The sequence below is a fragment of the Aulostomus chinensis genome, chromosome 16, assembly GCF_037954235.1.
Source record: "Aulostomus chinensis isolate RoL2024-O1b breed Wild chromosome 16, RoL_Achi_v1.0, whole genome shotgun sequence".
Classification (NCBI taxonomy): domain Eukaryota; kingdom Metazoa; phylum Chordata; class Actinopteri; order Syngnathiformes; family Aulostomidae; genus Aulostomus; species Aulostomus chinensis.
In genome coordinates, this window is record NC_141335.1 from 1,579,138 (window position 1) to 1,596,053 (window position 16,916).

The 16,916-nt window shown below is 45.8% G+C and overlaps 2 protein-coding genes across 6 annotated transcripts in view; one reads left to right on the forward strand and one right to left on the reverse strand.

The window, feature by feature from the left end:
- Positions 1-1,522: 1,522 nt before the first annotated feature.
- LOC147247100 (dual specificity protein phosphatase 19-like) lies at positions 1,523-12,803 on the reverse strand. 2 transcript variants are annotated; one of them, XM_086181161.1, is made up of 5 exons: positions 12,462-12,803; positions 10,746-10,989; positions 7,654-7,700; positions 6,074-6,226; positions 1,523-2,420 (listed from the first exon to the last, which is right to left on the reverse strand). In XM_086181161.1, exons 2-5 carry the CDS (start codon positions 10,969-10,971, stop codon positions 2,238-2,240), a joined length of 609 nt encoding a protein of 202 aa, XP_086037287.1. In that variant the 5' UTR covers positions 10,972-10,989; positions 12,462-12,803; the 3' UTR covers positions 1,523-2,237. The 2 variants fall into 2 exon arrangements, with proteins under 2 accessions (XP_086037287.1, XP_086037286.1); XM_086181160.1 differs by having other exon boundaries at positions 10,746-11,009; positions 12,462-12,801.
- nckap1 (NCK-associated protein 1) overlaps positions 11,732-16,916 on the forward strand; it is a 32,807-nt gene continuing 27,622 nt past the window's right edge. For 2 of the 4 annotated variants that reach the window (XM_086181156.1, XM_086181157.1), the window contains exon 1: positions 11,732-12,099. In XM_086181156.1, the coding sequence (XP_086037282.1) occupies positions 11,992-12,099 (108 nt within the window). In that variant the 5' untranslated portion in view covers positions 11,732-11,991. The remainder of the gene's footprint in view (positions 12,100-16,916) is intronic. The other 2 variants (XM_086181158.1, XM_086181159.1) reach the window with 1 other exon arrangement.

The following is a 16,916-nucleotide window of genomic DNA, read 5'->3' on the forward strand; positions in this document are numbered from 1 at the left end:
TTTGATTCTTCTTGGTTATTTCATGGATGTCCCGGCGCCGCGTCACATATCAGCATGCGTGATGGAGTTGATTCAGTCCAAACGTAAATCTATTAAATAAGAACATTTACTAAACATGAAGAATGTCATCTTTATGAAAGAAGACAAGACGTGAGTCAGTCCAGGAAGTGCTCGAGTGTCTGCAGCCGAAGACCCGCCTCTTCCACGTACCTCTGTGAGCGTGTCAGCGCTCTCCTGCTGAGGCCCGCTCAGCCTGACATGGTGGTCCGACCCCGCGAGACCCTGCAGATGGGACAGCGAGCACCATACTGTGCGGCGTCGCATCCAGACGGTGAAATGTCACAAAAATGTCAGGGGGAACCCAGTCGGCTTCGTCCCAGACTCTCCGCGCTGATACAATTCAGCCAGCAGAGAAAAGGCCACGCTGCTGCTGCAGCAGACCGAACGCCACCGCTGCCGCCATTAGTCGGACACGGTTCAATATTTTATTTGTTTTTCATGACTTGGGACTATAACAAGCCCAGTTGTGTGTTGAGTGGAGAGCAGAGGGAATTCACGGGGAAGATGAAGCGGTAGGCCTGAAGTGTTTGGTTATTAACAGCGACAGACGCCTGCTCTCTGCAAACCGTCCACAGCATTAAAGGGCTGCTGAATAATCTATGACCTTTATTGGACCAGTAGGAATTGCAACTGATTTGGCAGAACTTATCTCCTCCTCTATGTCTCTGGCATGGCACCAACCTCCACGCCTTCAATCCCCCGAGCCGCGTCCGCCTTCCACTGGCAGGAACTACAAAGCTGCTTTTTCAAAAAAGAGGACAAATAAGCTTCTAATGAGAGAAGAGATGCAGAAGATTGCAGAACAGTGAGCAGGGGCGCACGCCGGGACGGGTGCAGGCTTGGTGCTGCAGCAACGCATTCGTTAGAGGCAGTCACAGATGTAGCGCATCAGTAATAACTGTGTGGTGCTCCTACAGTTACTGAGCTCCATCAAGACAGGACACAGACAGACAGGAAGTGAATACAAAATAAAACAGGAAGTGACTAGACTCATCAAAACCAAAGAACTACAAACAAGCACAACAAGATTCGAACTGGAAAACTAAACAGACAAGAACACAAACGAAAGAATCCAAAACTACAGGTCTTTCAAACCTGGAGCTCAGGTCCCTCCTGACGCTGCAGGTTCCTCAGACAGAGAGTTTGCACTCGTGTGTGTGACTCACGCAGCTGTCGTCAGTAGTTTGACGGGCGAGGGGCTAACGTTGCACCTACAGACCAGGATCTGATGCTGCTCCAGTACAAAGCTTTGCTAGAGCTGGTCCCAGTGGTGCTGCTTGATTAGCATGTGAGCCAACTGGATTCCACCTCATTATCTAACATGCTAATTACAAGCTGATTATTTCAGAGGAACGACGTGAGCTTATCAACTCTGCAGAGTTGTGAAACTGACAGAGACAATTCAGCAGCGAGGGCGATCGTTGGAATTGATGCTGAGAGAGAAATCAACTTGTAGCAGAAGAAAAGTGGAACATCTTTAATTAGAAAGACAAACATCCGTGCAGGCGAGGAAAAGACTGGAATTCACTAAAATCTGACGACACCTCGTTCATACAAAGATGCTGATAATAATTATAATAGTTTGACAGAAATGCACATTTTCCAGTTTGATGAGCTCTGCGTTACAACAACATTCAGTGACAGCAGAACCTAACCATGGAAACAAGGCAGATGTATATTTTGGACCGTTTCTGTTCTGGCTGACGCATCTTTGCTGGGTCATTACTGTAAATGTGAAGGGGCTCTCTGTGACTTTAGCTGATAAATACATGGAAATGAAAAGGAAATCCCAGAACACGATTAAAGCACTGGGGCGTTTCAGTTTCTGCTCCATTAAGAACGTATCTGTCGTCTCTCGGGCCTCCATCAGACTGACATCACACCTTTTCTGTCCACACTGTTGTTTTCCAGTGATGAGATCAGATTTGGTGTGTCCAGACATGACTAATCTATCTGTGAGACACAAGACTCGGGGGGCGAACATCCATGGAGACACTTGGAAATACGATCCTCTCTCTGGAGCGTCCGGACTGAGACGCGTCAGTCGAAATCAGGTCCTAATCAGATTTCAAAGTTCTTTCAAACGTGACTCAGATCAGATTAGCAGAACTCAGATGTCGTGTGTTTTTTTCTGTTCTGGATCAAGTCTGATTTGGTTTGACAGTCTGAACACGTCTTTATGGTTTGTAGCTCTGTAGTTGTTGATAGAAGCCAGGATTCGGGCGGGTCGAGGGTCTCGCCAGCTTCACCTGGCTGTACGCATCATCAAACATGAGCCCCTCCGTCAGCATCAAGTAGCCAATGACGATGGAGGAGGATCGGGACACGCCGGCGTTACAGTGGACCAGCACCACGCCGTCCTGGAGAGAGAGGACGTGGGCAGCATGAGAGGTAGTAAACATTTCTCTGCCTGACTGACACGCGTTCACGGTTAAAACCGGAATGACCAGAGTTGATTTCTCAAAACTGAAGAGGTTTTTTCCACGGAAGTTTCGGACCCTGGCTTTCAGATCCAGGAGTCCCGTCTAACGGAAACGTTTCTCAGAACAGGTCAAAGGAGACTTTTCTCCCCAATCCCACATCACCAGGTCACTCTGTCCCAGTCCTGACTCCACCCCCTCCCCTGTGGAGTCACGGGTGGTGTCATCGGCTTCGTCTTTTTACCTGATGATTGTGTGCGCCGCCGTGTTTGCTGTCACATGAGGTAAGTGATGTCATCGCTCTCGACTGGAAGACAAACACTCTGATGTCAGAGCAAATACGGCAGCTCGTCACACACCAACCTCAAAAAGCTGTGATGTCGCGATGAACTTTTAAGACCGTAAACATTCGTATTCGTCCTGCTGTCCGTATCAACAGGACTCGCAGCAGAGTCTCTGTCTCATGACGACTAACAGCAGCGTGAAGGACCAGACGGATCGAATTTGTGTCAGAATCTGCGACATGATTAATATTAATGCTGATGTCATTATTTTACCACCTCCAGTGTCTGGCGAGAAATACAATTTTTAAATTACAGCCAAATCTTGGGACAATGTGCACCGGCTCTCAGTGGGCCGTATTCACACACACACACACACACACACACTCGCACGCACACACACACACACACACACACACTCGCACGCACACACACACACTCGCACACACACACACACACACACACACACGCACGCAAGCACACACACTCGCACGCACACACACTCGCACACACACACTCACACGCACACACACACACACACACTCGCACACACACACACACACACACACACACACACACACACACACACACACACACACACACACACAATCTCCACCCCCCCGGCACAGATTAACGGGGCTTTTCTTGCTGAAACAGAGCAGAACACAAACGGTAAGCATGTTTTTTACTCCAGATGTCCATCCTGAGACGGGAGACTCAAAGTAGCAGTGACAACACATAAATGCATGCTGCTGTAATTGACATGTTACCACGGTTACCAAAACATAACCCTGTCACATGACCCCCCCCACACACACATACACACAGGGACACCAGTCCAGGAGGTCACCCTGCTCCTCCATGTTATTTGTCCGCGTCTCCAAACATCTAGAGAGTGAAAACTGCTGCAGCTTCGTTCTCCGTCTCAGCAACACGGAGGCTTAATTTGGTTTGCCTGCAGTTTCTTGTTTTGCTGTTATTTCATTGCACTCCAGTTGAGTGTTTTCATATCAGTGCTCACATCACATAATGTTCTGCTTACGGTCAATCTCCTGACACACACACACACACACACACACACGCACATGCACTTCTAGGAGGAACAGTAAGACTGCCTGGAAACTAATCCGGTGTGTGAGGAAGTGGAAGCTAATAAAATGCAGACTCGAATGACACCAGCGAGGTCCTTTGATAGGTATTCGGACCTCCCATCTCGTCTCTTTGCGAGATATCGGAGTTACAGATGACAGCTGGCGGTTCTGGAAGTGAGTGAATGCATCCCAGCAGGGAGGCAGAATAGCTGCATGTGCACACTGCCATCTTGAATCGGCCGGCGGATATGAAAGACTGCAGCTACACCAACCTCCTGGAGGAAAGTAGATTCAGAGGTTTAAATAGGAACTGCCGTGAACTCTGGTGTGTGTTTGTAGCCTCCTGCATGTGTGTGTGTCCGCCCACCACGTCTGCCATGTTTCATACAGTTGGAACCAGTAATCCCTGACATGCCAACTTCCTGTTGGACTACAAACATCCCTCATCCCTGACATGCTAACTTCCTGTTGGACTACAAACATCCCTCATCCCTGACATGCTAACTTCCTGTTAGATGACAAACATCTCTCATCCCTGACATGCTAACTTCCTGTTGGACTACAAACATCCCTCATCCCTGACATGCCAACTTCCTGTTGGACTACAAACATCCCTCATCCCTGACATGCTAACTTCCTGTTAGATGACAAACATCTCTCATCCCTGACATGCTAACTTCCTGTTGGACTACAAACATCCCTCATCCCTGACATGCTAACTTCCTGTTAGATTACAAACATCTCTCATATTGACAGGCCAACTTCCTGTTGGACTACAAACATCCCTCATCCCTGACATGCTAGCTTTCTGTTAGATGACAAACATCCCTCATCCCTGGCATGCTAACTTCCTGTTAGATGACAAACATCTCTCATCCCTGGCATGCTAACTTCCTGTTGGACTACAAACATCCCTCATCCCTGACATGCTAGCTTTCTGTTAGATGACAAACATCCCTCATCCCTGACATGCCAACTTCCTGTTAGATGACAAACATCTCTCATCCCTGACATGCTAACTTCCTGTTGGACTACAAACATCCCTCATCCCTGACATGCTAACTTCCTGTTAGATTACAAACATCTCTCATATTGACAGGCCAACTTCCTGTTGGACTACAAACATCCCTCATCCCTGACATGCTAGCTTTCTGTTAGATGACAAACATCCCTCATCCCTGGCATGCTAACTTCCTGTTAGATGACAAACATCCCTCATCCCTGGCATGCTAACTTCCTGTTGGACTACAAACACCCCTCATCCCTGACATGCTAACTTCTTGTTAGATGACAAACATCCCTCATCCCTGGCATGCTAACTTCCTGTTGGACTACACACATCTCTCATCCTGACATGCTAACTTCCTGTTGGACTACACACATCTCTCATCCTGACATGCTAACTTCCTGTTGGACTACACACATCTCTCATCCCTGACATGCTAACTTCCTGTTGGACTACAAACATCCCTCATCCCTGACATGCTAACTTCCTGTTAGATTACAAACATCTCTCATATTGACAGGCCAACTTCCTGTTGGACTACAAACATCCCTCATCCCTGACATGCTAGCTTTCTGTTAGATGACAAACATCCCTCATCCCTGGCATGCTAACTTCCTGTTAGATGACAAACATCCCTCATCCCTGGCATGCTAACTTCCTGTTGGACTACAAACACCCCTCATCCCTGACATGCTAACTTCTTGTTAGATGACAAACATCCCTCATCCCTGGCATGCTAACTTCCTGTTGGACTACACACATCTCTCATCCTGACATGCTAACTTCCTGTTGGACTACACACATCTCTCATCCTGACATGCTAACTTCCTGTTGGACTACATATATCTCTCATCCTGACATGCTAACTTCCTGTTGGACTACACATATCTCTCATCCTGACATGCTAACTTCCTGTTAGATAACAAAGAGACTAGATGACCTCATCCCTGCAGTGCTCTATCAGGACAACAATTATAAAGCTAATTGTCCTGCTAGTTTAAGCAGGATATATTTAATCAATAATAATAGTTTATAAGAAACTAAACACATCAGCGATCACAGAGGTTTGGACAAAGAGAGATGGAAATGTATGAGCAGATTTACCGGCCCTACATGATACCCCCTTCAAAAAAAGTAGAGGCCTTGAATACGTGACTTCAGGAGAGTGTGTGTGTGTGTGTGTGTGTGTGTGTGTGTGTGTGTGTGCGTGTATACCTGATGTCGGGCCTGATCTATAAAGGCGCTGCATTCCCCGAGATACGAGGTGATGTCTGTGTCCGGGAGGTCCAGGATATGAAGTGTCTTGTAGACCAGCTGATCTGGGAACAGGTTGGAGACTCCGTAGGCCACGTTTAGAACATGAGACACCTGAGAGAAGGGGGCAGAGACATATGAGCCTCGTGCTGTAGAAGGGAGAAGTTGAGATATTCTGGTGGAACCTGGATGTGACAGGAAGGTCGGACAGATGGAGTGAGGAAGAAGATGTAGGGATGACAGAGAGAGGAGAAAGATGAAGAAGACAGGCCAAAGAGGGAGGTGGGGGAGGAAAGACAGATGGCTCCAATTCATTTTGCAGTACCTGTCTACTCTCACTTAAATTTAGCTTACCTCCGAGGGCTATATCGCCCCGTCTCTACCTCTTAAGATCCTTCCGATGTGTCCTGCTTTTAAACTGCTTCTAACATCACGGGAGGAGGAGCCGCTGATCTGCTCCGTGCTACGGAACCTCGTCATAAAAAGATGGTTGATACCGCAAAAATGCAAAAGTCATCAGGGAACAACTTCCTCTTGGTTGGTGGAAGTTCACAATTTCTTGCAGCTAATTGGCCTATCAACTAAGCTCAGGTGTTTGTCTCACACTGTTGAAGCTGCAAAATCCCCCACTAGGGTGCGCTTTCATGCTAAATTCTTTCTATGAACGTCTGTCAGACTTCTCCAAGGCTGTGAGTTAATTTTCATAAGAAAAACATTCTTGCTGTTCAAACACTTCCTGTCTTTTTGTCTGTTGTTCATTTAAACTGACATTTCTGGACAGTTTAGCTGTTGTTAGCAATCAGTCTCCATGAGCTTCTAGCTAAATATATGTGGCTGGTTCTTTCTGCATTCTGGACTCACTAAGAAGTGAAGAAAGAGAAAAACACCTGAGTGAGCTCAAAACTCCCATTAGTGAGTACTTGGCAGGTAAAACACACTTGGAGCTGGATGGATGGTCAGTTCAGCAGCTATCAGGGCAGCACACCAGTCAGACACCTGATATTAGAATCATGCTGAATAACAACGTCCCTCCTCATCATGTCCTGAATACAATTCACACAAAAGGCTAAAAACTGTAATGTGTGCACTTTCCATAATTAAGTCTTTACCAGAAATTGCGTGTAAAGACTTCTCACGTCAGATTTGCAGTCGTATAAATGCTATTTCCTGCACGCTGTAGCAGTAATATGCTGGTTAGTTTATTCATTAGACAGTGGAGGTTTCATCCCAGTGAGGGAAGCGGAGGTATTTGTAATCTCTCCAGCTCATCACAGTGAGACTGCAGAGGCAGCAGTATGCTGGTGCCCGGGAGCAGCCACTGCGGAGAGGCGGAGTCACATCTACAGACATACTGTAATCATTTACTCCCTCTACTGAGCTCAACTGTCACTGCATGAATCATGGAGCTGCTCTGGCCACCGGCAGGCTGCCGCCAAGCTGCAGAGCAGCACATCTGCACGGCTGCCAGTAATCTCATGTCACTACACAAGCTATCAGCACACCGCGAGGACATATGGCCGCATCGATCCGCCGCCACTGACCTTATATCTCTGCAGGGTGTCGATATCGTGGGCTGCATCCTGAGAGGCTGACAAAGAGAAACAACTGGATGAGAGACAGACCAGGCAAAACCTCTGCTCACCTGAACACAGTCAGAGAAGCTTCTTGCAGGCTCTCAATAATCATAATGTTTAATTTAAAAAAGACCAAAAGCCGCTTTTGCTCTTCTTCACAAGTTTTTGTGACTGACATTTTCCTGTTATTCTCACGAGACACTAAATGTCCCGGGAGTGTTCTGATGCTGCCGACTTTCCTCCAAACTGTAAGACTGAAGACATAAGTCGACTAATTGAGTCATTGACTCTGATAATGAAGATTATTTATCAAGACAAACTGCCAGTCAGTTTCTAAAATATAATCTCCACAGAGCCCCAGAGTGTGTGTGTGTGTGTGTATCATGTATAACTCATATATATAACATATATTACATATATATTTACCATTATCACTGCAAAGAAACACTTGTTACCTCTCAGTACCAAGTCTTGTAAAAAAAGAAATTGGAAGTGCGACCTTTCTCTGCTTCAATAAATGTCCACGCTTTGATTCTTTCGTGTCAAAAGCACATAACTTGTTCCCACGATTTGAGTCATTCGTTCCCACAGAACGTTGCTCTGTTCTATAGCAAAGGAGCTAAATCAAAACACGGTCATTCGTTAATCAAAGCATCGCACTGGGATCTGGGAACCATGAAACTAGCAACTTCTGTGTTTTGTGACATTTTACAACCAACAAGGTTTCTACGATCAACATGAAAATAATAAAAACAGAGCAATTTAACCCTTAGCAGGGACCAAAGTCCACAGTCGAGTTGAGCCGCAGGACATCAGGACCCACATCGCTTCTAGGAACAACATGCAGACAGAAAAGCTTTTCTGAACAGATGCAGCGGCGAGGAGGAAGATCTCAGTCAGCAGAAACCAACAGCAAAATGGCTTCAAGCTTCCAGGAAGAAACCAGGAATTCAAATCAAATGATTTGTGAAGTCACTTAGAACTGCTGATATAAGTAATAATACATAACTGCAGGGAAGGAAGTTTATAGGGCTTGCAGAACAGAATGCCAGAAAGCATTTTCATGACAACAGCGTTTGAGTGACTGCTGCAGGAGAGGAAGCAGGTCAGAGAAGAGCCGAGGAAATAAAAGGAGAACGACCAGACAGACGGGGAGTTTCCAGAGCTGGGAGAGGCAGATAATCATTGACTGAGCCAGTCGAATCAGAATGAGCAAATGTCACTTTCAATTTCTCAAATAACTTCACACAAAGACGGCAGCGGCCGCCGTCGTCTTGAATAGCCGGAGCAGTAATTATGTGGAAGTGACAGACAGGCGGGAAAGGGAATGATAGCGGGGCTTCCTCCAAGTCTCCAGGCTGGACGGGGAGCAGCAGCTGCCTTCAGAGGAGCCGCGCTCACTCTGCATTCGCCGAGACACTTTAACACACCGCCACAGTCACGGCGGTGGGAAGTAAATCTCAAGTCAACAGATTGAGCATCTTTGGAAATAAGATGATACGTCTGGATCCTAGAAACACAGATGGACACATCTGTGTCATGGCGCTTTTACAGACTTAAAAACTGTAATCTTTCAACTCAACGTGACCGGCATGTGAGTCCTGTTTGACTCGTCATGACTCCATGATTAAACTTCCACATGAAGAAAGGACACCGCACTCACGCGCCTGCACAGGCGGCGCTGTTTAATGAATCTGTCCTCCAGCACAAAGCATGAAGCAGTCTTGTGCAGGAGCTCAGTGTGGCGTGTCAGCGCCTGACCAGGTGAAGACCTAGAACAACAACCTCCAAGTGAATCGGTGGGTTTGATCTCGCCATGGACGGGGTGCTCGCCGCCCACAGCGGCGTACCTGCAGAGAATGTTCAGCTGGTGTTCTGGAGGAAATGAACAGCAGTTTAATGTACATGAAAGAGTCATTTTATTGAACCTAACAGATGTAATATTTTATTGATCCCTGCTGAGAAATGTTCCTCTCCATTCCTCTGCAGTGAGGTCAGAGTGCAGCGTTTGCTTCGGAACAGAATGGCACCCCAGAGCTGGGAGGGGATTCAATGTCACGCTGAAGGACGGAAGCGTGCACGTCCACGCCAGACGTCCACGCCAGACTCCCTGGGAAGAACTGAAGATCAATGACATTTAATCTTGTATCAGTTAACTCCATTAACTCGCTCCTCTGGGGACCAGAATACTGAAGGTAACACCGAACTATGACTTTGAACATGTGAAAAACAAAAAAAAGCTAAACCAAAGAAAAAGCATAAGAGGATTCATTTCCATGAGCAATGCATCTGGTGGGTTATTCTCAGTCAACCAGGCGATCCACCTCACAAGGGGGAGGGGCTTAACCATGGCTTGGAACACCATCGGCTCTGGCAAACACACTCTAGGGACTGCATCCGTCATGTCATGTGACCTCATGTCATGTGAGCTTTGGGTGTGACCTTACCTGCCCACTCTTTACAGTTGGTGGTGGTTAAGGCATCGTTGAAATGTCTCGTTTTTAAAAAACAAATTTGACTCTAAATTCTTTTAAGTTCCGTGTTATTTAACGTTGACCCGGTTGTTATTCCTTCAGAAACTTTGGCTACTTCCTGCAAACGACATCTTACTGCTGATAGCAGTGAACAATTCAAATATGGGCTGCTCAGCTGCATCCCTATTTAGCATTAGCATTTGTACCTGGGTGAATCACCAACCAGCTACCAGCTGTCACTGAATTCCTCACCAGGAGGCTGATGACAGTAAACACCAACTGATGTGAGACATTGTTAACATGTAGTCACCTGACATCATAACCTGTGCTGACCCAGACATCCAGGACTCATGAGGCTGGTGGCCAGCCAGGTGCCTGCTGAGGCCCCCAGTCGCTGTCTTCAACTAGTCGGCGTCGCTGCTGCAGCAGGTGGAGCACCTGAGTAGCAGCAATAATCCTGTAAAACCACGCTGGTTAAATGTCAAGAGATGCCAGAGCTAAGCCTCCTTAAATAAATGGTACGGCCATGTAGTGCTATTGATAATGACTACTATTAGAAGTAGTACTATTCAAGGCGTGTATTACCGAGTAGTAAGAAGGGTCTCACGACGCCAACTTGAAGGTCCACGCTCGTATCTTCAACAAATCCACAGCTGCTTCCCTCCTCCAGCTCTTCAATCTGCTCCTCTCCGTCTCCTCCATCACTCCTCCGCTCCAACAGCCTCCTGCCCGTCACCGTGGTAACACGCGTGCACTGTTTCTTCAGACGCTTCTTGGAGAAGCCCTGGATCTCCTGAGACAGTGAATGCATCACAGCAGGTCCAGGTTGCTGCAGACACAAACACTGAGCTGAAACACATCAAACCAAAATCCTGTCAGCATATCATATCAAGTGATGCTGCATGGTTTTTGTATTTGATTATAATATTTAATACCTGGACTTCTATATGAGTCTAGGTTTTTATTTCATCTGCTCATTGTGTTTTAGAGTGAAAGGGTTGATCCAAAATAAAAGTAAAGTGAAGGCAGATGACAAACTATGACAATGATCCATGCAGTTATTTGTTTGACCGACCTGAGCTTTACTGTTCTGTCTGTGACACTCAGCGTTTATGGAAGCTAGAAGTCAGCGAACAGGGATAAACCTAACTTTTTTAATGTCTCCTCTGAGTGGAGAGGGGCAACATCATGGCGCGTTCAGGTACTCACAATGAAATAGTAAATAGTATAAATTCAGTGGCAAAAATCGATGTACAAAAAATCCACCTTGAATTTCAACATTGCTCCCATTTATAATAGAAGCCCAACTGCTTTAATTTATTTAGATTTCCTAACTGCCTTTTTTGTTGCACTGGCTCATCTCCAAAATGTATTTTAAATTTGTACTTTAAGTACTGCCTAGGTACTTTGTTTGCCTTCTCTTAAGTTGTTTTAAAATGGTAACTTTCAATGATACTCGAGTCTTTTCTAGGCGGGTACCTGCATACGTGTAAATGTGGGAGAGTCGCAGGGCAGGGTGAGTGAGGATGGATTGTGATGTTAACGAGGTTCACGTGAAGGCAACGCGACTCATTCTCGTTGAGAAAACCAGGACAACTCCTCATCCCGGTGACCGAAAAACACCAGGGAGACGGTGGGTGGAGTACAGGAAGCTGCCGCTGTCACCGAGTCTATCTGAACATGGGCGAATTCTAACCACCACCCACAGAAGCTGCTTCTCCACCCACCCACGCCTTTGCAGACCAGCGGCTGTGGAGATTTCTGATTTGTATTTGTATTTTTTTATTTTTTCCTCGACTGCTTTGGGGGATTTTAACGGAACAGCTCGGAGATGTCTCGGGGAGTGATCCAGCCCAGCCAGCAGAAGCTGGCGGAGAAACTCACCATCCTCAACGACAGAGGCATCGGGATGTTGACCCGTGTTTACAATATCAAAAAGGTTCGAACTCTACCCGTCACCCACACCAACCACATCGGTTTAGGAGCAGAGCTGCACCCCAAATCAGTGTCGATGTATCGGTGTGTGAATGCTTGATTAGCTAGCATGGCTGGTGCTCTCAACGACAGGCAGCTTGATTCACCCCGTGGGCTCCTGTATTAGCAGCTATTCACCGAGTGACAGAAACTGGTGAATCGGTGAATTAAAGAGGGGTGTAATCGTGTAATGTTCTGTTTAGCATCAGTGCGGGCAGGCGGTGGGCTCTGCTAGCTGCTAACGGGCTCGTTAGCTTGCGGTAAAGTTGCGTTACAAACGGATTCTGTGGATTAAATACACGTAAACGTTGTAGAACAAACACTTACAGCCAGAAGTCTGGAAGCTTTCTACCAAAATGAGCCACCAAATTACGGATGAGGCGACCAAAGTCGGGTGAAACCGTCAAACCATCAGGCCTGCAGCCGGGCACGTAGCTAGCAAGCGTCGGCCAGTTAATGGCGGCGGCCGTTGGTTAAGCTAGCTAGCGCTAAGCTAACCAGTCGGGCGTCGTCTCTCTGCGCCAGCAAACCCCGAACACGGAACACCTCGAAATCACAGGGACCTGCTGGTAATGGCCCTTTACGAGCTGGTTCAATAAAACCAGTGGTTTGCAACCAGCAGGGACAGCTAGCTTCATCTAGACCACACAAACAGAAGAAACCGAGCAGAAAGAAGCGTTTAGACTCAACAGCATCACCTCAAACGTCCACATTTACGAGTGTGGATTATAACAAACTATCATGCTTAACTGGTTATTGTTTTCCGAGGGACCAAACAGTGAACATCCCCGACGTAAAGTTAATGCTGGAATGTAACTAAGTATTTTTACTGAAGTGCTGTACTTGAGTACAATCTTCATCTATATTTGATCAGCTGTTCATGAATGGTTATTTTCTCTAAATGTATTTCGAAAAGGTGAACCTTTTGCTGTGAGTCATAACTGCCGACAGCTTACTAATAAACTCCAATTAAAACGTTTTGTAAATGTCATCGGAATAGCAATAACTACTAATGAACAGTCCCAGTGGAGGAAATTGAAGCGCTGCTCAGACTCCCTCATGTTACAGACACAGTACTACTAAATAGAAATCATTACTGTTACTGCAGCGAAATAGTTTTTTTTTTCTTGGTAGGGGTAGAAATCAGAGTACTTTAAATTACTATGGTGATACTTCGTGAATGAGAAAGTATCCCAATTCTGTGACTGACATTATATTGTAAGATAATTCATCTGTGGTTCATCTCGATGGGAAAAATGTATTACCTCTCAATGGTGTGTTAGATTTTCAATATTAGTCTTTGCTTAGTTCCCCTGTACAATAAACAAGTTGTTGTCATGGCAACAAGTCAAGTGTAGTATTATTATTATTATTATTATTATTATTATATTATGTCTAAAAGAATATCAATTTGTCAGCAGTGTGCCGATATCATATTCCTATTTATTTTAGTATCAATACGTTGCCCCGGCCCTACATAGTGGTAGGAAGAGGAGTGGGTCTGTTTGTGTGAAATGAGACGACGTGCCTGGCTGATGAATACAGAATAGAGAAAGAGGTCAGTCACATCCTCCTAAAGTTCATGAGGATGCAGAGTAGAAGTCAGGCGGCCTGAAAGCTCATTCTGTTTTCACTCTAATGGCAGTTTGGCTGCTGGATGATTTCCTCAGTATCAGGATATTCTGGAAGTCCATTACCACCAAATAACACTGCGAAAATGTGGAGTAATAAGTCAATAAAAAAGACTGAATAGATTTCACTTATCGAAGTTTGTTTTTCCTGGGGAAGTTATTTAGGAGACAGGATGAACTTTCAGACTCAGATGTTGCTGCTGATAACTCGTCTTAATACGCCCTTCCTTTCCTCCCTCCTTTTTTCTTTGTCTGTCCCGTCATCTTCATTTCTGTCCTAATCCTCCTCTTCCCGTAGGGCCTCTGAACACTCTGAAATGCTTCTCATACATGCTTTTCTTTTACCTTGAGATGTCAGGAAACTTCCAGCAGTCCCCAGCTAGAAACCAAAGAACCAGGACCAACAGGTGAACTGATGCTTCTGCTGTCAAAAGCAAATGGGAGACGAGTTGAATCTTTTCATGGTTCTTCTCCTCCACACTCACAGAAACATCCTCCTCACGACTGTCTCTTGTTTATCACCGTAGTCTGTAATGAGAGCGCAGTCCTGCTTGTTTGGTTTCTACCTGTGGGAAAGATTCATGCTCTCTTGTGATAACTTGGTCATGAAGATCCCAGAAGAAAAGAACTCCATTCTACGCATATTCACTCATTACACACCATCGACTTGTGACAGTAAACCTTAAAATGCTCCTTACATTTCCTCTCAGTGGTCATGTTACTAATCTTGGCTGAGTGGCATTTAAGTTTTTGTTTGCTGTGCTTATCTTTCAGCCAGTGGACCTTCTAACATCATATTTGTCTTGCACACAATGCTTACATTTATTTTTCTTAACCTTCCTTACTCTCAGGTAGCCGCCATAGTGTGCAGTCACAAGTACTGTCAAAAACTGAACGTCACTACAAAATGTCTCTGCAGTGAAACCTATGAGCAGCCAGATCAAATGTTCAGTCCAGTTTTTCCACCTCGTGGTATCAGCTCGACTTGGCTCGCTTTTGGCACCAGATGTCTGTTCCCATTGCACTTTGAGTGCTCCCTGGGTGTGGCTCGTCATCACAGCGCCGCCGAGTTAAACTAATGGGGCGTCATTTTCAATTCAGCAACCAAATAAGACACGAATATATGGAAATGTTATTAAAATCACAGGCCAGTTTATTTGCAGTCCACAGTAAATCTTGGAATGACGTTTCATTCATAATTATGACACACATCAGTTATCAGAGAATGTCAAACAGATTGGTTCTCCTGCTGACTTCTTAGTGAACATTTCAAACCCAAATGTTTCAAGTCGTTGCTCTGTCCCAGATCCCCTTTTGAAAACAGCAGATTTTCCTGCAGCAGTGTCTTAACAGCCTGCCAAGAAAAGTTGACGTACGGCGAGGCAAAGCTCTCTCATCCTGGCTGGTCCTGGCAGCAGTGCCCTCTGCCTCCCCTCAGAGCTCCAGCTGCAGCGGCAAATTCACAGATGTGTTAATCTGCAGCAGTCTGGCTGCTGCCAGTACGTTACTGCTTACCACCCCCAGGTCGCCATGTTTTCTAGGTTGCCACTTAATGGAGTGCTCAATAAGTCTTTGAGTACAATATGAGGGTGTCACACGTCCTCTGTCTTTTGACCCTTGGTCGGGGTGAGCAGAACCTGCGGGAAAGCCCAGTTACCACAAGAGGAACAAGAACCAACCCCTGCGGTACGACACACTTGGCATCAGTGAATACCAAAGTGTTGTAATCACTATAGGGCCCACGCTGTGTGCAAGTAATGTTAAATCCCACATGAGCAAAGCCATGATGCTAAAACAGCTGTCTGGATGATCTAAAAGAATGAGCTGATCAACTGTGTGTCAAGCAGCTCCGAGCTCCAGCAACAGAGGGGCCCACCTTTAACCAGCAGGTGGTTCCGATGTCACTGTTTAGTATCGCTCAGCTCCAGTGGGACCTCCATTGGGATGATGTGTAAAGGAAAAGCAAAAAAGCAGCGCCGAGCTGATACCATGCAGTAGAAAAAGGGCTTCAAACTCAGAAGTGTGGCCTTCTGTATTGCTGACTGTCAGCAGAAACTTAGGAAGCTCTTCTCAAACCGATCACACGGTATTCAGCTCTCTGACACAACACCAATTAAAACAGGGAATTTTAGGTGAAGTGACTCTTGGATGGGAGCTTTCAGAAAGGGAATCACAGTAACACTTTTGCCTACACAGAATGATTTTGTCAGGTTTAGTGAATTGTAGATCTTGAGTTAATTTAATGTTAATTCTAATCTTTAACTTTGAGTCACATCGTCATTTTGTCGCACAAACACTTCCTCCCTTCGCGCTCAGTAGGGCTGGCAGAGGAAGATATTGTCTTCTCCCTTGTTTCTAAACAGTCGCCACTGTTTGATTATGATTCCAATCATGGTTATTGTTTTGTGCTGCTGCAGTGGATTGTGATGGGTCAGGATTTTCGTCTTTCACCGGCTGTGTGATGCCAACATTCTCTACTGCAACTGTGATCAACCAATCTGGCTTTTTGTCAAGTAGAATACTCTAGAATACTGGCCATAACCTTCCCTACGGTGGTCCAGAGGGGACATTTGCAACAGTCACACATGTTTTATTATCAACTGAAAAAAGAAAAGGTGGACATTTGAGGAGCCCTCGTTTTAAATACCACGAGACATTAATGAACCTCATTAGTTTGAGTGGCATAGAATTTACCTGCAGACATGTCCCGCTCTTATCTGAGCGATATAAAGACTCTAAAGTCAGTTGTAATAACCGGGGTCACGAGACTGCAGGGCTGATAACCGTTAGAGAGAAAATACCAGGAAACGTACAGTCCTGCATGTGATTTAGGGGCTGAAATGAATTCTTATTGTGATCAGTTTTCAATTTAGAATCAACTGTGACATGTAAAGATCCTGAAGAGGAATACTGGGACAGTGAGAGGTCTTATCAGCTGTCACCGGTTGATGTGGATCTTGGTGGTCCTGACTCCTCTGGGCCTTCCTGTACCCTTTAATGATGAGCTAGCATTAATGTTAGCAGTGCTAGCCTAGCCTCTGATGCCTGAACTGATCTGCATCATGTCAGTTGCCTGTTCATGGGAAGATGAGATGGTGTGTGAGGCTGAATAAAGAGCAGACACTCAACCAACACCATCATGTGTTCATAT

What these genes read in the sequence shown, in the direction of transcription:
- LOC147247100 (XM_086181161.1), bottom strand. Translation starts at nt 10,971, where the DNA reads ATGCATTCACTGTCTCAGGAGATCCAGGGCTTCTCCAAGAAGCGTCTG. An exon ending in ACACCCTGCAGAGATATAAG is followed by an intron (nt 6,227 to 7,653) that starts GTCAGTGGCGGC and finishes CCCTTCTCTCAG; the next exon opens with GTGTCTCATGTTCTAAACGT. An exon ending in TAGATCAGGCCCGACATCAG is followed by an intron (nt 2,421 to 6,073) that starts GTATACACGCAC and finishes CTCTCTCTCCAG; the next exon opens with GACGGCGTGGTGCTGGTCCA.